This window comes from Phytophthora ramorum (assembly GCF_020800215.1).
Source record: "Phytophthora ramorum isolate Pr-102 chromosome Unknown Phyram_PR-102_s0006, whole genome shotgun sequence".
In the NCBI taxonomy this organism is placed as follows: Eukaryota; Oomycota; class Peronosporomycetes; order Peronosporales; family Peronosporaceae; genus Phytophthora; species Phytophthora ramorum.
Window position 1 is genome coordinate 1,901,895 of NW_027150652.1, and position 26,864 is coordinate 1,928,758.

Here is a 26,864-nt window from a genome sequence, read left to right on the forward strand (position 1 = left end):
GTCCTGGACCCAGTGAGCTACGAACATCGGTGGCTTTCGATCGCATTGGTGAAACGAATGTTGCTGCGATGAAAGCCTCTCTGGACCCCCCGCAGCGTCAGGGCCCAGGATTAGGCCGATCGTGTGAACCAGGAAAGATGGCGCCCATTGTTCTGCGAACTGAACATCGACGATTGTATGCCTTAAGTCCAACAAATAGCAGCAGGAGCTCTGACGAACATCGAGACATTAGCGGAACACCGCGGCAGAAGCAAGCACTATCCAGCACGACAACGCAGAAGGCAGCGAACGCAACGGAACTTCCTGGACTGGGATTTGGAGGTAGTAGCAACAACGCTCGTGAGTCTACTACGCCCGCTGGGAGACGAAGTCCTATCGTTGACTACAGCAGTGAAACCATGAAAAGGGACGCCTCAGCTAGCAAGGAAAAAGCATTGCTGGAGCACAACCGTGCAAAGCTTTACGATGTTTTTATAGAGAAATATGGCTCGATGCGTGCGGTGTTCCGAGCATTCGACAGTGATGGCAACGGGATGATTTCGGCACAACGTTTTCAAGATATGGTTGAGGCTGCAGAAGTTGATCTATCTCCCGACGAAACGCGCGCACTGTACAGAACTGCGGACACCAACGGTGACAACACTATGGCATTCCAAGAGTTTGCTCAGATGTTCTCTCCGAGTATTGGTATCTCTGACGCCGCTGTCCCTTTTAGTGCCTATAGCCCCCTGAAAGATCCTTCAGGGCCAACGCGAGACCCGAGTTCTTCGATGGCAATCAAGTACCGGACCCCATTAGAGCTTTCACCCCGTTCACGAAGACGTATGAAGCAGCTACGCAAGCAAGTGACGGACGAGCTGCATAAAAAACACGGGGAAGCAATTGGTGTCCGCGGTGGCAAGCCTGAGCAACTACTTGCATATGCCTTCAAGAATGTAGATTCTGACAATGATGGCTTTCTCTCGTACAGCGAAGTGGAGCACGCCTTGGGACGCGGTTTTCTGAAATTGGAAGATGCTTTACCAGCAGGAGAAATGCGGGAAATGTTGCAGCTTATAGACCGAAACGGTGACGAGCAGATTAGTCTACGTGAATTTGTCCACTACTTTGCTGTTGGGGAGCGAGATGTGGCTACGAATCTGATAGACAATGCGCGAAAGAAGGAGCTGGCAATCTTACACGCCAAACGAACAGTGAATCTGACCCCCCGTGATGTTGTGGACCCATTATTTGCTCAGCGAAGACTGGCTTTGCTTCAGCAAGAAGAGCATGCACCGGGTACTGCAAATGCAAAGACTGCAAGCCCTGGTATGTGCCTTCCAGAACAGCTTTGCAAGCGAACCGCCGCGATCGTCAACGCTGGTAAAGGAACTACTTCTCCATCAGAAAATACGAAAATGGAATTTGCGCTATCACTATCACCTTCGTCACTGCAGCTCGAGATTGAGCGTCGACCAGCAACATCGTGTGGTGCGAGAGCCCCTCTTGTGGCAGTACTATCGCCGGTCTCACCAGATCGCTTTTACCATCAACGTCATGAGCGCACGGACTGGAGTCGTGTGGGTGTGGGAGGTGACGGAATTCGTTCTGACACCGGAATGTATCTGTCGCCACAGGAGCGCTTCGCCACTACAACCAACGAGGCGTACAGCCCTCTCCATCGTGCACCTCCATCTGCCAAAAGAGACGATAATTCAGATTCGTTCGTTATGATGCGAGCCGGAAAACCCTCGGCAACAATCGACGAAGCTGCACGCCGTTCGCGGCGCACGGTGCGTTATGAGCGAACCCAAGTTCTTCTGCAAGAATACGAGGAGGCACACATCCAGGCTGAACGGCTGAAAGACTGGAAGTCCCGGGTCAATGTACGCAAAGTTGCCGGAGAGCGGTTCAGTTATCTCGATACATTGCAAGACCGCGAGCATAAGGTGACATCACGCGAGGATTGCATGCAGCGTCGCCATGGAGGCGCCAGCTTCTTGAGGATGTGGGCAGGCAGCGCGGAATCGCAATTTAACAACCATCATAGCGACATCTAACGGTGAGGTCAATTGGTTTCAATGCACTGAGCAACATGATAATCGTTCAGCGTCTAAAGTGCAAACAGAAGTGTCTTCGAGAATAGAAAAATTTCTTGGGCAAGAAGCGTTTTCAATGCCATCAGCAGTGATCGGAGCTCGGTGAGTTTGGAGATCAACAGCCCTGAACACGGAGAGCCTACGCAAATTGCTGCACAAGCTCCGAGTCCGAGTCGGTCGACTTGATGCGGCGGACCCATTTTCCCGTAGCTGGATCCTCCCGAAACTCAGCAGAGCGGTAGCTGAAGGGGAAGTTCTGGCGCAAAAACCGCGCATCTTCGTAAATTTCGTGGATCTCCTCACCAACCTCAATGTTGGAGAGGGCGGCGAGCTCGCTACATGTAGTTTTTGGCATTGAAAAGACACAGACAGCATTGATTAGCTCAGCATACATGCGAACCTTGCATAATGCAGCACGTACGTGAAGTAGTCCTTCTGGCGAGCTCCCAACTGGTGCAACTTCCTTACGCCTCCATTACTAAGAGTGCGGAGGTAAGCGAAGAAGTCTTCGTACATCTCCTCCTTTGATGGTAGGAGGGCGGATCCACCAAATACGCGTGCAATCCATCGAGCTTGAAGCTGGAAGCAGAGGAATGGCAGGTTGCTGAACGGCAGTCCAACAAATGCGGCCGTGGGGTCCTCGATGGCAAACAATTGCTTGTACACAGGAGCTACCGCAGTTCCGATTGCAGTGCAATTCAATACGTCAGCGGCAACCTCATCCGCCACACCATTGGGCTGAACGAAAGCCTGAGGGAAAAGAAGCTCCGACGGAAACAGCTCCTTCACCGTGTACAGATAACCGGTGCAATGCATGATCTCATCGGGCGAGACGATCGATGACCCATCCGTGAAAACTACCGAGCCGTCTTCAGCGATGTGGTCGATGGCAGGTTTCAACACGCGCCGGTCCTGCGGATCGACGGCATTCAGGTCGTAGTCCAGGGTCGCAACAATAACCTCGGCAGCATCACTCCTAGCGAGTTCGAGAGAGATATCTTGGCCCGATGGACCACGACCAATGACAATCACGCGCTGCTCCATGGTACACAGTACTTGTCAGCAGGATCTCTCCAAATAACACCTTAGAGTAGAAACGCCTACCTTGCCCTTGTAAGGCTCCGGAGTGCGGTACGACCGCGAATGCGACACAGTGCCCTTGTAGTTCTCAATGCACTTAATCGGAGCCAACGAAGGCTTGGAGAAATGGCCGTTGCAGACCACAACGCGGTCGAAGTCTTCCTCGTAGTCCCCTTTTTCCTTTGACGACACGCCAATTCTCCACTTCTCCGACACCTTGGAAAGACTTGTCACGGCCGCGTTCAGACGCACACAGTTGTCCACCTCGTAGTTCCTCGAGTAGTTCTGCAGATATGTCAGTACATCGGCGTGCGAGGGGAAGCTCGACACCCCTTTCTGGAACGGGAACTCCTTCAGCTGCATGATCGCAGTCGGCAGATTCGTGTGCAGCGACTGCAACCCGAGACCGCAACACAGTCACGTTTAGTCAACTGCAGCCCTCACCTCCTCCGCATTGCAATCCCCACCTTATACAGCACGGACGACGGGGACTCGGCAGACTCGTCGTACTTCCACACTCCTCCCACGTTGCCAGCCTTCTCAAACACGACGACGTTGAGCCCCACCTCCCGCAGGCACTTGGCGGTGACTGATACAGCGAAAGGCGCAAGTTATGCACCATAACCTCAACGCATTTTGCAATGGAAAACCCGATGCAACGTACTGATACCGGCGGCGCCACCACCGATGATTCCCACCCGAACACTCTGCGACTTGACCGCCATCGCTCCGATTTCAAACTGATGTGAGGCCACGCACTAGCGAAACGCCTTCCCCCAATCCAAAGTCTCCGTTTGCAAACATCACACTGCAGGCACTAAACTGACATTTTCCAGTGCATAGCCGAATCATGCCCATCAAAAAATGTTCAGAACCGACCAAGCCACACGATTGTTATGGAAGACGATCTCAAACTGCCGGACAAGTCTCCGTTTGCGCCGCTGCAATTGACGTACGAAGAGCAACAGCACTGCTACGACTTGAGCCAGCAGCTGCTGGAGAAAACGCTGCACAGCTATGACGAACGCCTGGCTGGCATCACCTCTCGACACCATTCGAATCTCGAGAGTGCGCGCTGGAAGCTGCAGAAAACGCAGGCGAATGCGTCCATGTACTCCGAGCGTATCCGCCACATTCGGACGGATCTGCATCTCCCGGACGATGCCTGGCAAGACCCCACCGTGTTGATGATGGTCGGCAACATTCCTGCGCCTTTGGACGAGATCATGCTCGGAGTCGCGGTCCCGACTTTTGACAACTTTAAAATTCGAGTTTCGGCACTTGGGAGCCAAGAAATCGGCGGGGCACAGCTCGCAAGGCTTGTCGGACCGACGGAGAACAAACCGTTCCAACATTTATCCATCTATTACTGGGCGACTCGATTGCCGTGGCTCGTGAACATTCTGGTGAAGCCTCGAGACTTCGTGCTGCTCTCGGCATCTGGTATCATTACCACCGCAGATGGAGAGCGAATTGGATATGACTTGCTGCAACCGGCTCCGCTATCGCAATGCCCGCCGTTGTCGAAGCCCATGATTCGTGGGAAGTTCATACTCGGGGCTTTGTATCGACAGCTAGAAGACGGGAGTGTGGATGTGTACATCCAACAATACCTCGAGTCCTTTGGCAATGTGTTTGAATCCTATATCATCACCGCGACATGGCAATCGCTGCTGGGATTCTTTAGGTCGCCTATCCTTGCTGACCACAAGAAGTTGCAGTGGTGTATGGCCAACATGAGGAGTGCACGTCGACGAGGACTTGCAAATGAGTTGTCTGGAAACCGATCGAGTTGCTCGTTGTGCTCTGTGGCTTTTGTACGAGGCGCTCGCAGTCGAAGTGATCAGCGAAGTTGTGTTCTCTGCCTAGCCCCAGTTTGCTTCAGTTGTCGCGAGGAGCAAGTATTCACGGTTCTGGGCCCACACAAGAAACGAGTCGTCACCAAGAAAAAGCAAGTGTTCGTGTGTCGAATGTGTGCCGAATTTGTGCGCAGTCATAAAGCTGTGGAGATCGCGAGACACAGCATTCATGATCAGCTCACGCCAGCGTCGGATGCGACAGACTCGAATGAGACCAGTGGAGTGACCTGGGGGATAATGTTTGGAGACTCGATACCGTCGTGGTCGCCAAGACGATCCTTGTCGATAACTAGTGAGTCGTTTGATTCTTTTAGTTGGAGCGTCGATCCCTAGCTGAAGCTTCAATGGCGCCCCAACGAACCCCGAAGCGTAAAATCCACGTCTGCAGAAAGACATCATCGGGTGGACAGTCGTGGAGGAAAAATATCGTTCCGAAAGATATCATGTAAAATGCACAAACACTTGGACACTCTGGGTTTCCATTCTTGTGTGTCGTTTTGTGAATAACTAGTCTCAGACCTTCCTTACTACATGGAGCTCTGTGCAGTGCCCGTCTCTGGCACTAAATTGGCAGATCGCAGTGCTATTTCAACCAGCAAACAGTTCAGAACGTGTCTCGATACTCAACCGCGCGATTACCATGGCAGAGGACGAGACCAACTTCAGCCTACCGGACCAGTCTCCGTTTCCTCCGCTGGAACTGACGTTCGAGGACCAGCAACACTGCCACGACTTGAGTCTGCAGCTGCTGGAGAAGACGCTGCACAGTTATGACGAACGCCTGGCCGGCGTCACCCCTCGACACCACTCAAACCTCGACAGTGCGCGCTGGAAGCTGCAGAAAACGCAGGAGAATGCGTCGCTGTATTCGGAGCGTATCCGCCACATCCGGACGGATCTCCATCTACCTGACGACAATTGGGGAGACCCCACAGTGCTCATGATGGTCGGCACTATCCCGGCATCGCTGGACGAAGTCATGTACGGAATGGCGGTGCCCACTTTTGAAGCGCTGCAAGTTCGCATCTCCACATTAGGGAACCAAGAAATTGGCGGTGCAATGCTGGCGAGACTTGTGGGGCCGACGGATGACAAGCCATTCCAGAATTTGTCTATTTTTTATATGGCGAGTCGGTTGCCGTGGCTCGTCAGCAAAGTGGTGAAACCAAGAGACTTCGTACTGCTCGCAGCATCCGGAATTATCACGACTTCAGATGGAGAACGCATTGGGTACGACTTGCTGCAACCGGCTCCGCTGCCGCAATGTCCACCGCTGCCGAAGCCCATGATTCGAGGGAAATTCATGTTTGGAGCTTTGTATCGACAGCAAGTGGACGGGAATGTGGATGTGTACATCCAACAATACGTGGAATCGCTGGGGAACTTGATGGAATCTTTCATCATCAGCTCGACGTGGCAATCGCTATTAGGATTTTTCAGGTCGCCGATGCTGGCTGAGCACAAAAAGTTGCAGTGGTGTATCGCCAATATGAAGAGCGCACGCCGAAGAGGAGTGGCGAACGAGCTGTCGGGCTACTCGATGAACTGCTCACAATGCTCCGCAGTATTTGCACGAAATGTTCGTAATCGAAGTGACCAGCGGAACTGCGTTCTTTGCTTAGCACCAGTGTGTTCCAGTTGTCGGGAGGAGCAAGTCTACAAGGTATTGGATCAACACAAAAAGGGACTGGCGATTAGGAAAAAACAAGTTTTCGTCTGTCGCCCATGCCTCGAATTTGTTCAAAGCCAAAAACCTGCCAATATCGCGCGATACAACATTCTCAACCAGCTTACCCCAGCTTCGAACTCGTCAGGGGATACAAACGATACTGGTAGAACGTGGGGGCTTCTTTATGGAGACTCGATGCCGTCGTGGTCACCACGGCGATCGTTGTCGATGTCAAGTGGGTCGTTTGAGTCCTTTGGCTGGAGTGCTGACCCTTAGCTGAACTCATTACGGTAAACTAACGATAACACAAAGGTTTAGGATCACATGTGTATCGCATGTTCACTTGATTGAGGCAGGACGGACGTTCTCGTGGAGAGAACATGAATCGATACGTGTCATTACATGGGGAAAGAGAGAAATGCTCTAGGTGCGGATACGGGCCGAGTGAGTTACTACGTGTTCGTATGCGTGCGAGTCCATCAGCTAAACACCTTGACAAGATCAGCGGCGCCAGCGTTGGGCTTGTGACGGCGGACCCACTTTCCAGTTACCGGATCTAGACTGAAGTCAGCCGAGCGGAAGTCGTGCGGGAAGTTTACTCGGAGGTAGGCAGCGTCCTCGTACATCTCGTGAATGTTCTCGTCGACAACGGTGCCAGATCTAGCTCCCAGCTCCCTGGAATTGAATAAAGAACAATCCACATCGTTAGTGTGAGGTGCACAACAATCAATACCTGGCTAACTCACGTGAAGTAGTCCTTCTGCAGGCCACCGAGTGAGTGCAGCTTCCTGGCAGGACCATCTATCTTGCGGACAGTCTCGAAGAAGTCCACGTACATCTCCTCCATCGAAGGAAGTGCCACCGAGCCATCAAATACACGAGCCACCCACTTGGCCTGAAGCTCGAAACACAGGAACGGCAGGTTGGAGAACGGAAGACCAATGAAGACAGCAGTCGGGTCTTCAATGGAGAAGAGGTGCTTATACACAGGGGCCACTGCCGTTCCAGCCGTGGTAGCCCCGCCCAAATCCTCCGCAACTTCATCGCTCACACTGTCGGGCGCCACCTCCGTCTTCGGGAACAACAGTTCGGACGGGAAGAAGTCGTTCACTGTGTACAAGTATCCTGTGCAGTGCAGGATCGCATCGGGAGCGGTGATCGAGGAACCATCGCTGAACACAACCGTGCCACCCTCAGCAATGTGATCAACCGTAGGCTTCAGGATGCGCGTGTCCTTCTCGTCAACAACGCTCGGGTCGTAGTCGAGAGCAGCTACGTACACTTCCTTGACTCCACTCTCCGCGAGTTCAAGCGAAATGTCCTGACCCGAAGGACCACGACCGATCACGAGAACACGCTTGCCCTGGTACGGTTCCGGTGTTCGGTAGGAGCGCGCGTGCGACTCTACTCCTGGGAAGTGCTCGATCCCCTTGATCGGAGCTTGCCAGGCCTTGTTGAAGTGCCCGTTAGCCACCACCACGCGGTCGAACTCCTCTTCATACGCACCCTTCTCCTTGGACTCCAGGCTGATCTTCCACTGGTTGCTCACCTTTGAGATGTCCGTCACTGTCGTGTTCGTACGGACGAACTCATCAACGCCAAAGTGCTTCGCGTAGTGCTGAAGGTACGCGAGCACGTCGGCGTGTGACGGGTAGCTCGGAAGTCCCGCCTGGAAAGGGAAGTCCTTCAACTGCATGATGGACGTCGGCAGGTTCGTGTGCAGGGACTGCAGGTAGCAAACGATTCAACAGACATATCATTATACGGAACCGCAAACTGCAGTAATAGCGACTTGCGCTCACCTTGTAGAGCACGGAGGACGGTGCATCAGCAGCGTCGTCGTACTTCCAAATACCTCCGAGGTGCGAGGACTTTTCAAAGACGGCAACATCGTGGCCAGCCTCCTTCAAGCTCTTGGCAGCGACTGCATCATGGCAAAACATCAGACACAAGTGAGACGGGTGCGTTCAACCAAGACTGCGAGACGTACTGATGCCAGCGGCGCCACCGCCGATGATGCCCACGCGAACGCTCTGAGTCGATCTTTGCGCCATTGCTCCTTTTCGGTAATGGGCTGCGAGTCTAGACTGCCGCGGTGATTTCCCGAGGAGCTTCACACACTCGTCCACACATCGACGCTTAACGCCCATCCTGCGCGCACCAGCGACAAAGACAAGGGTGGACCGATGCAGACAGCATGCCGGTGGCGTGTGCCGATAGGCCATCGGTCCAGCTGTACTCGACCTGCTTGCGCATTTGGCGATGGCAATGGCTGCAGGACACCTGCATCTATTCATCCAGGCTGATGCATCAGACACAGAACTCGCTGTCAAATCCGACACCTGAAGCAGTCCGGGTCAGGCGCTGCAGCATTGAAGCGCGACGGCACCCCATCGTGCGGGCACGGGAACGCGTGACGCGCGAGCTGTATCGCCGCATACGCGTTGAAGCGGTCGCCAATGACCTCACCCACCGCAAAATCGTCACGGCGTGCGCGCTGGCCGAAGCTATCTACCTTACTTTCGACCTTGGTCACCACATCCTGCTGTAGACAAGGACAATATTCTTCAAGTCAATCGAGCAATGGAATGTCCTCTTTCATTGTCCGCCGCCAAGCCAAAATAGCTGCTGTGCTATCATGGTGATGAACGCTTGTTGGTTTCGCTTTCGGTCGCTGATTCGCGGTCGCCTTGGACGTGGGCTAATAGGGGCTCCGCCGTATGCTTCTTGCTCGACTCGATGTTGCATGCTCGCAGTTTGGACAGCAGTCTGGTGCTGGGCGGTCCGCATCTTGGTGAGCGACGCGGTTTCCCGATCTCGGCTCGGCGGCTGCTCTTCCTCGTGTGGATGAGTATTGGAGTAGCTCCACTCGTGCTCCAGGCGAGGAGCTACGTGCGCTACGTGACGCCCCACAAAATCTCCAGAAGCCTCTTGCCCCCGGACACCAAAGTGCACGAGGCCACCGACCTACACGAGCATTGCCCAATTGTTGGACTGTTCATCGCTGGTATTTGGTGGAACGTCTCGCCGGTTTACTATTTTCCAGCTGAAGACGGACAGCTCTGCCACTTTGTCGTCCCTCAGTACAATATTCACGGGAACTACTTTCTTGGCAATCAGAAGACAAATGCGTCCGATACAACACCAGCGAGCTGCGCAGACGACAGCTTCCCATATTCGCATTACTTCTATCACGGCAGCATTAGCTATTTTGCATTCTACGAGGAAGCGAAGGGCACATACTGTGCCATCGACAAGACTGCGTATGTGCTGGTGGGGGGATTGGGCACCTACGACAAAAACGGCGCCTCACTCGCTGATGATCAAGGCAGCACTGAATATCGCGATTCATACTGGTATGGTCTGAGTGGATCCGTGTGGATAGCGTACCGGGTCTTGATGCTCAGGAGAAGCTACATATCGTGCAAACGATATGGCAAGAGGTGTGATCGCATGAGCGAACGTCTCCGATTAAATGACGCAGTGGTGTATGTTCAAGAAAGCATGAGGCTGTCAGCATACGATGCAAGGAATTACCATCGACTCGCGCTGTTGTATTTATTGGTGGAAGGGCTCATGGGTGATCTCTTTCTGCTGATCGCGCAAGAGGGGATTATCGGGCGCGTGCAGTACATTTCGCTGGGCTATAATCTTTCCGGGGTGATGTCGATGCTGTTCGAGATGGTTGAAACGATGCATTGGCTTGGAGAGAGGCTACGATGTGTAATCAAGAGGCTTTTGTTCAACTACGAAACCATGCTTCTTGGCGAGTGCATTTGTGCGGCGGCAATGCAGCACTACCTTACTGCGCTGAATCGGTCCGAAGGTTTCAAGCACTCGGCTCCAGTCGCAAAATTGATATCGCCCTACGTTTGGAGCTTGGTTGGTCATGGTGTCATAGTGCTAGGCTGTGTATTGGTTCTTGTGGTTGTTCGTTCCTTTGGAGCAATCGTCTATATGCGGTGGAAATACGGCTGCTTTGCCGTTTTGGCGGCACCTTGCTGTGTGGACACCACATTAGGAATCCGTGGTAAATTGGTGGTCTTGGGTGGATACTCCTACGAAAGTCGCAGACTTTACTACAAGCTGGCCACCTTAAAGGCATTTGGCATGATGAAGATGATGGAGGACGACGGGCGAGAGTTCTTGGTGCTGCACAAACTTTACTGGATTGCAATTCCGCGTCGAGACCTGTTCGTGATTGGATCTGTGCAAGGAAGACGTGTGGAGCCTTGCCCTGAAAAAATATGTACGGGAATTGTGACCTCGTTCACTCAAGTCTTAGGTGGAGCTCTCGGTGAACCTGGAAGTAGTCGATGGCCCCTGCGAGCTTTCGAGAATAGGATTGCCCTCGAGCCTGCGACTATCAAAGTAGGAAGCCCTCGATTTCCTTCGACAACCCAAGTGAGTAGTCCTCATGTTGCGTCTCCGATCAAAGTGAGTCGTCCTGTTGTGCTGCAGTCATTTCAGTGAAACTTCACAACTCACGATGCACTGGAGATGCACACGGGTTGTCAGTCTAAAATCAGCCCTCCTTGTCATTTATGCAGCGCGTTTCGTGTCTCAAGTCTGCTAACGGACACCAAACCAATTTTGGCTTGAGCACACTTAATCGAGCGAGAGGCACCGATCATTATCGTTCAAGCATGAAAGTGAGTTGTGTTGAAGAGAGTTTTCAGCAGCCGCCACATGTGGTAACAGCACCAAGTTGTCTTCGAATGAGAAGTAAATATTTGCTCGTGATAGTGTGGATGGGTCTCGGGCTATTCCCATTTATCCTTCAAGTACGAAGTTTTGTGCACTTCGTGACTCCGCACAAGGTTTCTCTGCGCCTGATCGTACCAGCTAATTCAGTGAAGGAGAACATTGATATTGAACGAAGATGCCCCGCCAAAGAGCTGTTCGTTGCGAATATATACTGGAATTTGGTGGCTACGCACTACTTCACCGTGGACAATGGTCGTCTGTGCCATTTTGTGATACCTCAATACAATTTACACGGTTTCTACCTCCTAGGAACAAAGAAGACAAAACCGTCACCAACCACACAAGAAAACTGTGAGAATGATAGTTTCTCGCTTGACTATTACTTCTACCATGGCAGTTTTGGCTATTACGCATTTTATGAAGAAGGAACAGGCTCATACTGTTCGAAGGACAAGAATTTATACGTCACGATAAGAGGTCTAGGAACATTTGACAGTAACGGAGCAGCTCTTGCTGCTGATCAAGCGACAACAGAATACCGGAGATCGTATTGGTACGGTTTGCTCGGCTCACTTTGGATTGCGTACAGATATTGCGTGCTGCGAAGGAGCTATGTCTTATGCATGCGGCACAGTGCCCGATGCGAGAATGCACACCACACCATTCGACTTAGCGACGCAATGGTGTATGTCCAAGAAAGCATGCGTTTATCGGCACATACCGCCAGCAACTATCATCGTTTGATGTTACTATACATTTTAGTTGAAGGTGTGATGAGTGAGCTGTTTATGCTTATTGCTCTGGAAGGTCTTATGGGGCATCTTCAGTACGTCTCCCTCGGTTATAATTTATCGGGACTGATGTCGATGCTGTTCGAGATGGTTGAATCGTTAACGTGCCTTACGGAGAGGACACGCTGCCTCTTGAAGCGACTGTTGTTCAATCACGAAACACTAATGATCGGGGAGCTTATATGTGCTGCAGCAATGCAAAAGTATATCACATCAGTCAATCGAACCGGCCTGAAGGATACACATACAGAGGCGATAATTGTCTCGTACTACGCCTGGAGCTTGATCGGGCATGGAGTTATCGTGCTTGGTTGCGTTATAACTCTCGCCTGTATTCGAGCTCTCGGAGCGGTTGCATTCGTGAGATATCAATTCGGCTCATTTGCTGCTTTGACTGCACCGTGTTGTGTTGATACAATCATGGGAGAGCGCTGTAAGTTGATAATGCTAGCGGGATATGCTTACGAAAATGGCAAGCTGTACTATAAGCCTGGTACTCTTGCAGCATTTGGCATTCTTCGCTTGGTTGAGGAAAATGATTCGGAATATCTCGCTATTCATCAGCTTAACTGGGTCTCTCCGAAGCAAGATTTGTTCGTAGTCGGTGTCGTATCAACTCAACGGGTGATTCCATGCCAGGAGCGGCAGTCTGATGGTCTTGTTAGCATGTTTAACCATAATATTGGGGGAAGTATTGATGAGGGTACTCCTCGGCGCCGGCTTGCGAGCAACAGGGTTGCTGCAGACCAGACAAAGCGCGACTTATTTCAGCAGTTACCATAGAAATAGGGTTGGTCTTAAATCATTCTTGAGTAGCTGACCGTAAACTGCCCCCCCCCCCCCCCCCCCCCAGCAAAAATGGTCAGCATTGACAACTTGAATCTGTATTAATTCATACTCCAGACTTTGGGGCTTATCACTGGAGAGTCTGCATAGCATCTTGAGAGCGGTGGCCCGGAATATAATGATCGCTCGAGGTGAGCACACTGAAAGCGTTTAGCGTTTGGGCTCTTGAAAAATGGTTAGAGAAGATGACATCGAGCTCCTCGATGGAGAGTTATTCCCCGGGCTTACCTGTATCATAACAGTGTTTTCGACGGGGCACTAGGAGGGGCTGTCGCAAGCAATGGAAGACGAACGTGGTTCATTCATTATTCTGCCGAAGCAACGATATCGAGCATGCCATTTACGGAGAAACTGAGGATACGCATGAACTCTAAACGGCTTCGAACAACGGACTATTATCTAGATTGCATTTGTCGCTCACACACCAAGCAGTCAGACATGAGAAGCAATACATTATCACTTGTCTCTCACTGTTTAGTCTTTCGCTGACGACTCCATGTCTTCCACAAGGCGAGAGCCGTGTTTCTTGGTAAGCCGGTCCGTAAGCATCTCTTTGAAATCGTTCATGATGGCGTTCTCACGCTGTTGTTTCTCCTCGAAGTTAATTAGTGCTAGCGCACGCTTCTCTTCGGCCGTGTACACCTGGTTCTCCTTGCGGATACGGACGGCGTTCATGCGTTTGTGACGACTGCCACTCATCACGTAGCCCAGATTCTCCAGATTCTCGATCTCTTCACCGTTCCAACCCACTTCACCACGACGCGGGATACGCATGTTCTTCTGAACGAACTGGGCAATAGCAGCACCTTCACCTGGCAGCAGTGCCTTACCATAGTTGAGTGACGAAGCAGCCGTCTCTTCAGCTGCTAGTAAAGGCTTCGGTCCAATCTCGTCGTCCTCCTCTTCATCATTGCGAGATCCCTGTACCGCCTCCTTGAATTTGGTCGCCTCCCTCTTCTCGTCCACGTCGCTCCCACAGCTACGACTGTCGACACTAAGTTTGCGCTCCGTCTTCCTCTCTGAAGCCACCGACACATCAGACTCACTGTCGTCACTCTCACTACGTGAGTGTGGACGTCTCTTGCGACGACTCTTCTTATTCTTCTTGGAGCTTTTCTTGGAGCTCTTCTTCTTGTGCGACCGACGGGAAGACTTGGATCTGCGCTTGCTCTTCCTGCGTCGACGTCGTTCATCTTCACTGTCCGAGCTCTCCGAGTCAGAAACCTGTGAGTCATTGTACGACCTGGATCTGGATCTCGACCTGGACCTGGATCTCGACCTAGACATGGACCTGGACGGAGATGGCGTCTTCTCCTTCTTGACCTTCTTCTTCATAGGCGGTGGGCTGGGGATTCCTGCCCAGATGCTGAAGTCCTTGCGCTCTCGCTGCCGCTTCCTCTCCTCGAAGAAGTCGTCGCTCTGGTCGTTCCTGGACCTGCTGTTTCTGCCCTGGTAGTCGCCGCCGGACGAAGGTCCGTAGCGACCCATTGGCTCGCGCGCATTGGACGAGAGTTGGCGCCCTCGACGCGGAGAGCGCGAGCGTCGGTCATTGCTACGACTTCGCCCACGTCTGGCGCCTCTGCGGGCGCTGCGGCTTCGACTGCGGCTGCGTCGAGGCGACGGAGACCTGTAGCGGCGGCGAGGACTCGAGCTCCGGCCCATGGGATGTCTAGCCAAATGGCCAACCCGCCGAAGAGAATACCGGTACGAGAGTGTGGGCAACGTAACGGGTCGGTTATTTGACACTTGATCAGTTTTTTACACTTGATCAGTTTAGTGCTAACTTCAAGCCAGGAGGGCTCGGATGGCGTCGATGCGGGCGAAGTAGTCCTTGGTGATCTTAGCAGCGATGGACTTGCGAAGCTGCTTGACCTCGTCGTCGCCGCGGATGTCGTCGAGGAACGACAGCACGGCCTCGAACTCGTGCTCAATGCCCATCGAGTTGGCGAGGAGCTTCGATCGGCTCACCTGCGGCTCCCTATGGACGGGTTTCTTACCGGCTGCTGTAGACATCAAAACTTCATCTCCTTGTTCTTCCTTCTCCAGTCGTTCCAGCTCGGCATCGACATCGTACGAGTCCCACTTCGTCTTGAGCTTGTTGCCTTGCGAGTCAAAGTGGTAGTCTGCAAACACACAAAGGCCATTATGAGCCGCCGTCCACAGCCACACCCGTCCACTAGCAACCTCAAATGCTAGTCGATACCACAGCACATCAACGTACACGAGTTTAACGTAGAGTCGGCGGTCGCGTCCTCCTCCTCCGTCTCGCCTGCCTCCTTCTTGTCCTCGTACTCCACCAGCTCATTCGCCTGGATCTCCGTGTGCTTGAGACGGACTACCACCTCCAGCGCAACTAGCTCCACTTTCCTCAGCAGTTTAATAGCCTCGTGGCGCTCCTTTCGCTCACTAAATCGACGCACGCCACACATGAACGTCAAGAGCTCAGTTAGCACTTGCGCCAATCAGTTCGCTGCAATTCTCCGCTGTAATTGTTGGAGTAAATTCATCAGCCAAGCGCACTCACATGTAGCGCTGGTACTGCCAGTACGCAAGCGGGACGGCCGCCACCGTCGCGGTCGCCGCCTCTACTTGCCACGCTCGAGTCGACATTGCTGATGTGCAAAATTGCAGGTTTTCAATCGAACTTTAACGGGAATATAGGTGATTGTATGCTTCAGTTTAGAAACGTGTTTCTGAAGCGTCGAGCTTGGCATGGGCAAGAAGACCAACTGGAACCCGGCTGAGGACCAGTCGCTCACGCGCGTGTGGCTGAGCGCGAGCGACCTGCAGCCCCAGGCCGGGACCCCGCACTTCTGGACCGTGGTGCACGACCTGTTCCACCAGGAGGTGGACACGCAGCGGCCGCTCACGGGGATCAAAGTCCGCTGGACGCGCATTAACCGCGACTCGCAGAAGTTCGCGGCCATATTTAATGAGCTGCAGAGCCAGCACATGAAGCAAGCGGAGGAGAGCGGCGGAGACTCAGCAGACGCCGTGGCAGTGGCGCTGCTCAAGGAGCAGCAGTGGATCGACGAGGCCAAGAGCTCGTTTCACCGCCACTACTTCAGCAAGTTCACCTTCGAGGCCTGCTGGAAGCAGCTACGGTATTCCACCAAGTGGCTGCAGCTCTGCGCCAACTCCAATACCAATCATCCGGTGCCGGTTATGAACTCTTTGGGCTCTTCGACGGAGGATGTCAAGGCATACGCAGCCACGCCCAACAGTGGCGTCAAGACACAGGCAGCCATGCCCAACAGCGGCGTCACGGAACAGGAGACCGCCACTACGGATAGTCCTTCAACTGCATGTACTCACACTACAGCTGCGTTGACTACAGACCCGGCTCGTGCTAGTGAGGTTGTAACTTCGACCGTCGCTGCAGCGGCTGCTGTTTCTGCAGTTGCTCAGGCTTCAACTTCCGACGCGAGCACCGCCGACGAGTCGTTTAGTCGCAAGCGACGAGCGGATGCGCCACTGGAAGCGCTTGCCCACATCTCCAACAACCAATTGCAAGGCTTGACGAGCACGTTGGTTGATGAGCTCAGACGGCAAAACGATCTGATGGAGGACCAAAATGCCATCGCGCTGCTCAAGGTCGACGGCGAGATGATCTCGGATGCCGAGGCTCGACACTGCTTCCAGCTGCTGCGAGTTCGCTACCTGAAAAAGAATCGTATGAGCTCCCGCAGCTACAGCAATGACAGATCCAGCACCTTAGTTTAACTGTGGAGCAAACTTTTCAATGAGTCCAAGCCCCAGGCTCTCTCTTCATTGTCTGTCGCATCGTCGGCTTCTTCTTCTGTCTTGTAGCTTCGCAAGTACCGATAACCATCCCGGTCGTTGATATTGGTCGTTTGAACTGGATTTTGGGTCTTCGTCTTCGAGAGCTTCACTTGATCGATGGCATTGCAGCACGGAAACATCATGGCAGCATCGCCGGGGCCGAAGCAGTCGGCGCTACTGCCAAGACTGTACATTGAGTCGGTCCATCACTCGCCCGCAGGAAATAGACATCGGGATGTGCTTTTCAAATGAAGCAAACCTTAACTTGGCAAATCGCTTGTCTTCGTCCAACCGCACAGCGAGGCACCACAGTGCAGCAACAGCAGCAGCCTAGCCGCGCGCGTCGAACACGGACAGCAGCAGATCGCCATAGTCGCCGCTCACCTCAGCTCCTTGCCGAACTTCTTCTTGTACACGGGCTTGATGTCGCGCAGCACGATGTGGTAGCGCACCACGGCCCTCACGCATCATAGCAATGCCTTCGTTGACTTCGCTCATGGGCATCTGCTGAACAATGGCGCGCACGTTCAACCACATCTTACACATCAACAACGTTCTCGTCCTGCTCTCCCGGGGGGTTCATTCTCGTTTCTTCCTCGTCGTCGTCCTCCTCTCCCGGGTGATACATCGTTTCGTCTAGGGTTTCCCCAAAGTACATGAAGCAAGCAGAATTCTTCGACGCCCATTGAAGCACCCGTCCTTCCTCCCAGAGCTGCTCGAACTCGCGCTTGATCACATCAAGATGCGCCTGAGCCGTGTGCGTCTCAAAAATCTCTGCGTGGCAGGCTCCATCGAACGCAACCGCGCTGTAGTTGCCCGAGCCTCCTAGGCTAAACTCGCCGTTGACGATGGTCCACTTGTGGTGGATCATTAAGCCGGGCACGCGTCCAGTCTTGACCGGGATCCCCGCGTCCTTGAATTTGCGTAGCCAAGTCATGTTTTCTTTTGAAGCGCGCTTTGCTCGTCGACAATCATGCGAATGACGCAGCCTTCTGCAAGTACCTTCAGAATGCTCTACCGGTACCACAACGCCACACCTGGGCTGCAAGCTCTCCCCCCGCTCGTACATGCTGTAGTAGTGGGCGACCGTTCGTCGATTCCAGCCCGGGTGCTCCTCGCAGATGGCCTTGATGTCCTTCTTGCCGGTCCGGACGAAAGCAATGCAGTACTGGGCGATCCAGAACTCCAAAACTCGGGATCCCGAAAACCTCGGAGCACCTTCATCTCCTCTCCATTTCTCTCTCGTTCTCACCGCAGACAAACTCTTGAGCAACGCGGCCGAAGCTTCAAGCCGCTACGCCGGAGTACCAGCTGCTCTGCTGCACTGCTTTCACCATCGCTTGACGCTACAGATGAAAATTACAGCGGGTATCTATCTCCCCATTCTGGTATCGCTTGCGAATCTGGGACTTCTCAAAAGGGGTTAGTCGCGAACGTTTCTTGGGCAGCGTACTTCGCATTCTGTAGGCATTCGGTATGACGCGTCGTGATGCAGTGTACTCCCGAACGGTGGCGAGAGCGATGATTTCCGGTACACCCGGGACTGGCCGAGGGGACTCAGTTGCGAGCGCGGCAAAGTACTGGGTCGGAAAGCGCAGCCCACTCTTGCACTTGATCCAGAAGAAGCGGAGCTTCTTGGCCACTTTTTTTTAGCTTATCTATAAAATTGAGAAGATTTCATTGGTCAATCCGAACTATTGGCACCAAATCGTGGAAATCGATGGAGTCTGAGGACGTTGGTGTCGCTGTGGCAGCGATTCAGCGATGCTGGGGCTCCGAGCATGAAGTTAGTGACGATGAAGTGTTTGCAATAGCTAAGCATCAATGGAAGGGCGCGAAGGGGGCAGACGATAGTGTCAGGAATTTTGTGGTGCAAGTGGTGGCCTGTCGACTGGAGGAGCAACTTTTGATGTGGCTACTGCAGTGTCATGCTACGGATGCTCTAGAGGATATGAGCAAGTTGTTTACTGCTTGTTCGGATCCGTTTTTTACAAAGGACGGGGTGAGACCGATATTGGTCCCGATGCTGGGTGCGTTGTTGACAGCGGCAGTTGTTCGAGCTGCAGCTTGTGATCCAACTGGCGAGGACCGGATGGATGGAATTGTGGGGATGATGGAGACAAACGGTGGTTTGGGCAGTAAAACGCGTTGTATGATTGGATCATTGGTGAATTGTGCTGCGGAGAATGAGGATGCGGCCGTTTGGATGCAGTTTCTGAAGCTACCTTACGTGTTGGATTCTCGGTTGTCCAATTCGCGAAATGGGCGGTCTTTTATGGATGAAGCGGGGCAGGTCATTGCGTTGCAACAAATTGAGTTGGCGGCGGTGCGTGGATCGGTTGAAGAGCGTAATAGTATGGAGCTGAATGGAATGGAGCAAAAGCCGGTAGCTGATGTTTTCTGGGACCTCGCGGAGCAATTAGTGACGTTGAGTTCAGAGGCGGATTCAAATGAGGTTGCACAACATAGAAGTGCTGCAGTACCGGAAACTATTGCTCGTACGCTGAATGTTGTGATATGCACTACGGATTTAAAGGAATATCTGAGCGCAAACGTGTCGATTCCAGATCCCAGGATCAATAGTGCTGCCACAGACCATGAGGAATTTGACGATTCTGACATAGAGGTTTCAGCGATGAAGGAGCTCTCGTCGACTTGCTTCTCACTTCCAAGCGAAGAATCGTCCATATCAAGTGAACTGCTCGAGCGCGTTTTTGAAGAATTGTCAGCGGTCAAGCATCTGGATGTCCTCCCAATCCATGCGTCTTTCCTCCTGGGTCTTCAAATACAGTCAAAGTTTTGCTTTGTTGACCACTGCGAATCCGTGAAAGACGACTTTGAGCGCCGAGTTCGACGACTGTTTAATCGCCTCACAGGTAAGACGACCGACCTCGAACACACTGCTTCACTCATTATATTATCTGCGTTTTGCCCTGGGCTAGTCATTCAGCAATGTATCCGTGGCGCTCGAATCGACACACAACATCACTCGTTGTACTTGAGTGTATTGTGTTCGTCACCTCTACTTGCAGATTGGAATGATGGAGCTGAAGATAAAGCATGGACTCTGCTTGAGCGTGAGCTGCAGCAAACCCTGCTGGATATATCGAGCAACCAGAACAGCTTCGACAGAGAAAGCCAAAATGTCGTGTCATTTCTCCAGCCGCTTGTTGGTGTCTCCACCAAAGTCTCGTCCAAACGTGGTCCAGCAGTGATGACAATAAGCAAGCTTCTCGATGCAGTTTTGATTCCTCTCTGCTCTACTTTGGACGATAAGTCAATCTCCGCACAAATTGTGCTCAATTTGTACACCCTCATCTTAGAGTTGTTTGACAAGTTTGTGGAGACAAGAGCCGAGCTGGATATCAGTCCTGCTGCCCTACAGAGTTTGTTTAATCATGTTGTAGCGACGTTGTGCTGTCCTGGATTTAGCGATTTGGGATTCGGCGTGCTGCTTCGTGAGAATTTGTTATTGCTACTCAAGGACATTATGGAAATGTCGGACTTTGCACCGACGGTCATGTTTGCACCGCTCAGTCCAGCGATATGGACGCTGATCAGTCTGTTCAACAGCGAGCTCAGTAACGATGACTCGTGCGAGGGTTTGGAAGATGTGGTGGCTGTTGAAGCTTACATGCAGGAGGTTTCTGTTAAGACTTCTCTACCTCCCTTGCCACTGCCAAGTGTGATTTCCTCTGTCCAAGTGCTGATCTGGGGATTGCTATGGGATTCAACACTGTCGGGAAGTGTATCGCTGGAGTCAACCAAGGACGAAACCTGGAGTCTTTTGGATCGCATAGCCGGGCATGAGTTTTCAGGATCGGAATTCACCGAGCAACCAGTGAAAGGCAGCCTGCTGATCCAATCTGCAGTAGCGGAAATGATGCTCGAGTGCGGAAGTGGCCTCTTCCAAATTGTGTATGACAACGTCATCCCGTATTTGCTGCAATACGAGCCGATCGATGCGCGGTTTACTGAAGGAGAGTGTCTTAGCATTCCCGAATGGGCCGCTGGTAAATTGCCCGAAAAGCCGGAGTTTGAACTGCGTATGTCATGCCAGTCACTGTCAACCCACTCGATAATGCGCTACGTTGCAAAATGCTGGTGTCTTTCGGGTGCTGTGAACGTCCAACCAGTGACAACATTGAACGTATTGCTAGTGGGATCGTTCGGCCATGTACTAGCTGCACACGACCAGGCTGTCACATCGTCTCAGAGATCACTTTCGGGCACGTTGCTCTGTGTTCGATGGTTGTGCTTTCTTGTTTCGGCTAGCTACGAGCTCCACTTGGATACGACGTGGGCATGGTCCACCATCCGGACACAAATCGAGCTCTCGCTGCTTCGTGTGCTGCACCAGTTAGATCAGTTGAAAGGAACGTCAACATCAGAAGCCCATTTCAGTCAGTATTTCGTGGCAGCGTGGCTGGCTTATTTGCCTGCCGGTCAGTTTGAACAGGTTTTCAACTTTATAGCGACCAGAACAAACAAGTAAGATCGTATTCAAAATGAAGTCTTACGGAAAAGCCTACAGTTCCTGTACGTTGCCTTAGGCGCACATTTCGTCAACAATGTGGTTGGAAAGAATGTGGTGAGGGTCCACTTCGTCACGGGCCTTCTTGAACTTGTCGACCGGGTATCTCTTGTTCAGACGGTCGCGCATCTTCTGACGTTCGGTGGCATCGGTAGACCACTCGATCTTTGCCCAGTGCTCCGTCGCACCGAACGGCTCCATGAAATCACGATACGTGGCATAAAAGTCCATGAAGCGGTCCTTGATGGCCTCGCGAGCCTTCTTTTCCGCAGTTGGCAAGTACAAGATGACACCCACCCACGAGAAAATCTGGTTTGGGTTGGAGGATGACGCAGGGCTCATCAAGGAAGTGCTGCGAGCCGTCCAACGTTGCTCGATCGGTGAATGCGCTGGAATATCTTCGTCGTCGATGCGCTTGAGAAGCTTCTGCATAAAGTCCAGCTCCAGCGTACCAGCGGTCGGGAAGGACACCTCCTCCACGAGCTGCTGCCCACCGCAGTCGAAACCGATGATATCATCCGAGTATGCGACTCGGTAGCCTTCGCTGAGCTTCCAGAACAGCTTCTCCACCTCGTTCACACGGATGACGTGCTTCTTGTCCAGCGGGTTGATCGCAAGCAGCTTGTCACGCAGCTTCGTGAAGCTCCAGTCAAGGTAATCGGGTTCCGGCTTACCCTTGGTCAGCTCCAAGTACAGCTTCCGGGGAGCTTCCAGGCGCACCTTGTCGCTGTTCTGCACCGGAGGGAAGCGCTTCTCATTCAGAGGCTCGTCTTCCTGGGCACGACGGCACTGTACCACAACAACCGCGTCCGTGTACGGGATCCACATGTAACGCAGGTGCTGGAACTCCACCAGCCAGCGGTTGTGGTTCGGCCGGATCTCGTCCAGCGTCATCACGGTGGTCTTCTCGATCAGCTTGTGCATGGGGACGCACTGCAGCGTCACCTTGGTCACCACACCAAGGGCCCCAAGACCGCACTTGGCAAGCGCGAAAAGGTCCGGGTTCTCTGTGGCACTCAGGGTCATCTTGCCCTTGGCCGGAGTGACGATCTCCATTTCGACGATCTGGTCGTCAATAGGCGGGATGCCCGCCCCCGTTCCGTGGCAACCGGCCTGGCAGATTCCACCCACTTGCTGGTCACGGATGGACGCGACATTTTGCATGGTCATGCCGTACGTCCGCAGCTTGTCCAGCAGTTCTCCGACAATCATGCCGGTCTCGACCGTGACCTGGAGCTTCTCCTTGTCGACCTTGAGGACCCTATCCAAGAGCGCCAGCGTCATCATGGCCTCGTTGGCGTCCGACTTGCCGGCCGTCTTGCCGGAGAACCCAAGGCCATTGGGCGACACTCCAGCCCCCATGCAGCGCAGTTTCTGCTTTTTGTCGTGGTACTTCTTCAGCAGCTTCTCCACCTCGTCCACCGTCTCGGGGACGTGGAAGTTCTGCGGCCGACACTCGTGCGTGGCCGACCAGTTGACGAACTCGTGGTGGTCTTCGGCCTCCTGCTGTTTCTCCGCCTGCGCAGCGTCCGCCAGGCCTGCAGAGATGCCCACAACAGCCAGCGCAGCACCGGCGGCTGTCAACGCAGCGAACCTAACGGACTCCCGGGAGCTCTTCTGCCCAGCGCGGGCCGAGTGCAGACCGGCCGCCTGCACGGAGCTGACATGGGCTTTGCTCAGCATGCGGGAGCTTAGGGCGCGCCGCGCAAGCCCGCGCTGCATGGTCGTAGCATTCAACATGGTGACTACGATCCAAAAGTGAAAATGTGGGGCTCTACTACGATCCAAAAGTGAAAATGTGGGGCTCTGCGTTCAATTTGAATACGTAATCTCCATTATTTTGTTTTACCCGCGAATCAGAAGCGTCGAAAAATCACGCTAGATTTGAAGAGAATTAGCTGAGCCACCTGTAGCTGACGAACACGTACGCACACACCTACGCTGAAAGATCGCTCGCTGCTTCCTGCTCGCATATGATGGGGAATATCCATCAGCCGACCCTCTACACGGGACAGCTTGTCTGGGTAAAATTGGCCGTGTCGATGTGCTCGCGATCCTCTACACAGGGCAGTTCGTCTGGATGAACTTGACCGCGCTGTGCCAGCTTTTCATGACAGCAGCTTTCGTTGCAGCATTGTTCATGTCGCCGCGGTGCACCCAGCCGTGGTTCTGGTCGGCGAAGAGCAGCACGTCGGACTTGGCGCCAATATCGGCGCGAGCCTTGAGGATCTTGTCCACGCTGCCGTTCGGCTTGACGAAGTCCGGGTCGTCGCCAGCGGCCAGAAGCAGCTGCGGCACCTTGACGCTTTCGGCCAGCTTGTCAACAGCGCCATCGCCCTTGAGCATGTTCTCGACGATCCACGTGGGGTGGAAGGACACGTGGCCCAGCACAACCGGGTCGGCTTGCGTGGTCTGCGTGGCACCCACCCACGATCCCCAGCACATGCCGTAGCTGATGATGCGCTCAGCGCCCACGTCGCCCTTAAGGTAGTTGACGGCGTCCTGGATGCGCGGCCCGAAGTGCTCTGCGAACGTGTACTTCTTGAACCAGTCCACGAGCCCGTCCGTGTTGGCCAGGTAGTCACCGTCCGTCAGGTCCACTACCACCACCGCGTAGCCGAGCTTGCCCAGCATGTCGGCGTCGGCCTTGGTGCGGCCGCTGTCCAGGCCGTAGATGTCCGGGTACGCGATGACGCCGGCCTTGGAGGAGGCGGGGCCCGTCACGTAGATGTTGGTATTGCCTGCCTTCTTCATGGCGCCAATGTGGTCGGCCGGGTCGCGCGCGGGCTCAGCGGTTACGGGGCAACAGCTCATAATGAACGAAGAAGAAGAAGACTTGGTCACTTGAAGGCGGATCCAGGAATGACAAGCCTGAAGATGTGTGTCGTTTCTGGTGGTGTGATTGGGCAGGACTGGCGGGTTCGTAATTTCTGAATCCAAATCACTTTACTTGTGATTTGTATGCGACATATGTCTAATTTCTGAACCCGGTCCGTTATCCACTTCAACTTCCGTATGCAGCAAAATGGGCGGCGTGCTGCGCAAGGCGCCCCCTTCGTCTGCGTCTGCGGTGGCAACTAAGGGCGTTTTCGCGTCGTCTTCGCCCACAAACTCGCGTGTGGTAGTGCCGGTTCCCTCTGACGAGCAGCTCGAGCTCGAGGACGAGTTGCAGGCCAAGAGGTCTCCCAAGGAGCTCCAAAAGTTTTAGGGATAATTCTAACAATTGCTGTACTTGTTTTATTTGATTGCCTATTATGCAGAGAGGAGGAAGCTGCTCAAAAGCAGAAAGCGGCGGTGGCTCACGTCGTGGAGAACCTCTTCGCCTACGCGCCAGTGACGGTGCAGACGCAAAAGTATCCGAGCTCGAGCTCCAAAGCTGGCCAGGCCTACCTCTGGATCACAGTTGATGAAGCGGAAATCAAGAGACGCGGAGGCGGTGCCAGTCCGGTGCGATACCCTGTGGGCGTGGCTGTTGACATTAATGGCAACGTGTTTGTTTCGGAGGCCGGGGGCACGCCGAAGGCCAACGCGAATGACTCGCAGGCTCCGTACAAAATATCGGCGGACAGCATCATGGACTTTGCGGCGAGTAAACGTGCCCCGCCCGTGCTGAAACCACCGAGACTGGTGGAGGCCTTGCAAATAGAGCTGGTTGTGAAGTGGAAGAAGTCGACGGATTCGACCGTCGACCGATATGAGGTACAGTATCGACGAGCAGACAGCCTTAACAATTCCTGGGCGGGGCTGGCAGTAGTCACGGCCTGGAAACACGTCAGTTTGAGTGGTATCAAGTGCCATACCCCCTTCGAGTTCCGAGTCCGCGCGCGAAACCCTGGAGGATGGAGTGAATACAGTGACCAAAGTGAGGTCTTCTGGACTCTGCCAGGGCCACCAGATCTTCCTCGGATGCCTATTGCTGGTGCAGTGTCGAATACGTATGCAAGCGTCTTCTGGTTTCCAGTCGAAGCGAATGGGGCCCCACCTGTAATTTATTCCCTTGAAGTCCGTGAAAGCGGGGGTGGTCAGCAGTCTTCCTTTCTTCAGGTTTATGAAGGAACTGGAACTGGGTTTGTTGTTGGAAGGCTCTCCCCGAAAACTACCTACACGTTTCGTCTGCAGGCATCAAATGTTGTCGGGGCTACTGCATTTGTCGAGAGCAAATCAGTCAAAACGATGGCATACGGAAAACCCGAAATCGTGGAACTGACCAGCGCCGAAAAAACTGCCGCTTATGATCGCTGGGTACAGTGCTGGGACCCCAAAACAGAGCAAGTGTTTTACTTTAACAAGTTCACTAGCCAGCGTGTGACCGAAGAGCCTCCAGAGCTTGCAGTCATGCGGGAGGAGAGGGGCGTGATCACTGTCGAAGAAACTCCTGAAATGCTTTTCAGGCGAAAGCGCTTTCGCTTCCATCGTGAGCTGCGGAAAAGCATGCAGGGTCTCAACTTCGGCAACACGATGAAGATTGAGCTTCAGAGAGAATCCATGTTCGAAGGAACTTTGAAATACTTCCAACCACTAACAAAAGCTGATTTGGTGGCGAAACCCAAGATTTCATTCGAGAACGAACCAGGCATTGACTCAGGTGGGCTGTCTAAAGATTGGTTTCTGCAAGTTTCGAAACTTGCTACACACAAAAGCCGCCGGCTTTTCAAAATCTGTGATGAAGGGTTATTCGCTGTCGAACTCACGTCGTCACAGCTCCCCAACTTTGCACAGCAATACAAGTTCCTGGGCAAGTTCATAGCGAAGGCGATATTTGACCGACAAACCCTGGATTTGCCTTTTTGCGATGCAGTCTACAAGCGTCTATTGCAACAGTCTACTGGAATAGAAGATTTGCACCAAATGGACTCGCAGTATCACAAGTCCCTAGTGTGGATGCTTGAGAACGACATCGCCGACGTGATCGATGAGACGTTTAGTGTGGAGATGGAAGCTGCTGAAGCTGGTAAGAAGCCCGTAGTCGTGGACTTAAAGGAGAATGGGAAGGACATTCCAGTCACAGACGTTAACAAACAGGAGTATGTGGACCTGGTGGTGCAGTGGAGAACTCAATTTGGTGCTCAGGCACAAATGGATGCTTTAGTTCAGGGTTTCACGACGTTGGTTCCTCTATCAGCAATCAAAGTGTTTAATCTTATCGAACTGAAAATGCTGGTGAATGGAAAACCAACAATCGATGTGGAAGAGCTGCGATCGTGCACAGTATTCCAAGGCGGCTACGACGAACATGCACAAGTTGTATTATGGTTGTGGCAGGCACTGCGTGCATTCACGACCGAGCTGCGTGGTATGTTCTTGAAGTTCATGACAGGGACAAACAAGATCCCGCTCGATGGCTTCGAGCCACCGCTGAACCTAACCAAGTCCGATCTCGACCCGCAAGCTCTGCCACGAACACATACATGCTTCAATCAGCTTGTTCTTCCCGAATACACTAGCTACGAGACACTCGTCGAGAAAGTTACGTTTGCGATCACAAACGCGGACGGTTTCGAGCTCTCTTGAAGCCCG

General features: G+C 53.1%; 11 protein-coding genes across 11 annotated transcripts; 4 read left to right on the forward strand and 7 right to left on the reverse strand.

Moving 5' to 3' along the window:
- Window positions 1-398: 398 nt before the first annotated feature.
- Window positions 399-2,039, forward strand: KRP23_7498 (Squidulin; the record flags this gene model as incomplete). The annotated part of the gene is made up of 1 exon (XM_067892824.1): window positions 399-2,039. The coding sequence occupies one exon, from the start codon at window positions 399-401 to the stop codon at window positions 2,037-2,039; it is 1,641 nt and encodes a 546-aa protein (XP_067744666.1).
- A 178-nt stretch (window positions 2,040-2,217) lies between these two features.
- Window positions 2,218-3,883, reverse strand: KRP23_7499 (Flavin-containing monooxygenase FMO GS-OX-like 3; the record flags this gene model as incomplete). Its single annotated transcript, XM_067892825.1, has 5 exons — window positions 2,218-2,413; window positions 2,500-3,113; window positions 3,183-3,551; window positions 3,626-3,747; window positions 3,823-3,883. 5 exons carry the CDS (start codon window positions 3,881-3,883, stop codon window positions 2,218-2,220), a joined length of 1,362 nt encoding a protein of 453 aa, XP_067744667.1.
- A 171-nt stretch (window positions 3,884-4,054) lies between these two features.
- KRP23_7500 (uncharacterized protein) lies at window positions 4,055-6,962 on the forward strand (the record flags this gene model as incomplete). The annotated part of the gene is made up of 2 exons (XM_067892826.1): window positions 4,055-4,697; window positions 5,665-6,962. 2 exons carry the CDS (start codon window positions 4,055-4,057, stop codon window positions 6,960-6,962), a joined length of 1,941 nt encoding a protein of 646 aa, XP_067744668.1.
- Window positions 6,963-7,165: 203 nt separating this feature from the next.
- KRP23_7501 (Flavin-containing monooxygenase FMO GS-OX-like 1) lies at window positions 7,166-8,740 on the reverse strand (the record flags this gene model as incomplete). The annotated part of the gene is made up of 4 exons (XM_067892827.1): window positions 7,166-7,361; window positions 7,433-8,412; window positions 8,489-8,610; window positions 8,677-8,740. The coding sequence occupies 4 exons, from the start codon at window positions 8,738-8,740 to the stop codon at window positions 7,166-7,168; spliced, it is 1,362 nt and encodes a 453-aa protein (XP_067744669.1).
- Window positions 8,741-13,504: 4,764 nt separating this feature from the next.
- On the reverse strand, window positions 13,505-14,518 carry KRP23_7502 (NKAP family protein; the record flags this gene model as incomplete). The annotated part of the gene is made up of 2 exons (XM_067892828.1): window positions 13,505-14,228; window positions 14,322-14,518. 2 exons carry the CDS (start codon window positions 14,516-14,518, stop codon window positions 13,505-13,507), a joined length of 921 nt encoding a protein of 306 aa, XP_067744670.1.
- Window positions 14,519-14,815: 297 nt separating this feature from the next.
- Window positions 14,816-15,640, reverse strand: KRP23_7503 (uncharacterized protein; the record flags this gene model as incomplete). The annotated part of the gene is made up of 3 exons (XM_067892829.1): window positions 14,816-15,153; window positions 15,252-15,436; window positions 15,555-15,640. The coding sequence occupies 3 exons, from the start codon at window positions 15,638-15,640 to the stop codon at window positions 14,816-14,818; spliced, it is 609 nt and encodes a 202-aa protein (XP_067744671.1).
- A 102-nt stretch (window positions 15,641-15,742) lies between these two features.
- KRP23_7504 (uncharacterized protein) lies at window positions 15,743-16,753 on the forward strand (the record flags this gene model as incomplete). Its single annotated transcript, XM_067892831.1, has 1 exon — window positions 15,743-16,753. The coding sequence occupies one exon, from the start codon at window positions 15,743-15,745 to the stop codon at window positions 16,751-16,753; it is 1,011 nt and encodes a 336-aa protein (XP_067744672.1).
- KRP23_7505 (uncharacterized protein) lies at window positions 16,750-17,007 on the reverse strand (the record flags this gene model as incomplete). Its single annotated transcript, XM_067895880.1, has 1 exon — window positions 16,750-17,007. The coding sequence occupies one exon, from the start codon at window positions 17,005-17,007 to the stop codon at window positions 16,750-16,752; it is 258 nt and encodes an 85-aa protein (XP_067744673.1).
- A 4,355-nt stretch (window positions 17,008-21,362) lies between these two features.
- KRP23_7506 (L-galactono-1,4-lactone dehydrogenase, mitochondrial) lies at window positions 21,363-23,087 on the reverse strand (the record flags this gene model as incomplete). Its single annotated transcript, XM_067892832.1, has 1 exon — window positions 21,363-23,087. One exon carries the CDS (start codon window positions 23,085-23,087, stop codon window positions 21,363-21,365), a length of 1,725 nt encoding a protein of 574 aa, XP_067744674.1.
- Window positions 23,088-23,405: 318 nt separating this feature from the next.
- KRP23_7507 (Hydrolase pyvD) lies at window positions 23,406-24,161 on the reverse strand (the record flags this gene model as incomplete). The annotated part of the gene is made up of 1 exon (XM_067892833.1): window positions 23,406-24,161. The coding sequence occupies one exon, from the start codon at window positions 24,159-24,161 to the stop codon at window positions 23,406-23,408; it is 756 nt and encodes a 251-aa protein (XP_067744675.1).
- A 211-nt stretch (window positions 24,162-24,372) lies between these two features.
- On the forward strand, window positions 24,373-26,858 carry KRP23_7508 (E3 ubiquitin-protein ligase ptr1; the record flags this gene model as incomplete). The annotated part of the gene is made up of 2 exons (XM_067892834.1): window positions 24,373-24,527; window positions 24,608-26,858. 2 exons carry the CDS (start codon window positions 24,373-24,375, stop codon window positions 26,856-26,858), a joined length of 2,406 nt encoding a protein of 801 aa, XP_067744676.1.
- Between the last annotated feature and the right edge of the window lie 6 nt (window positions 26,859-26,864).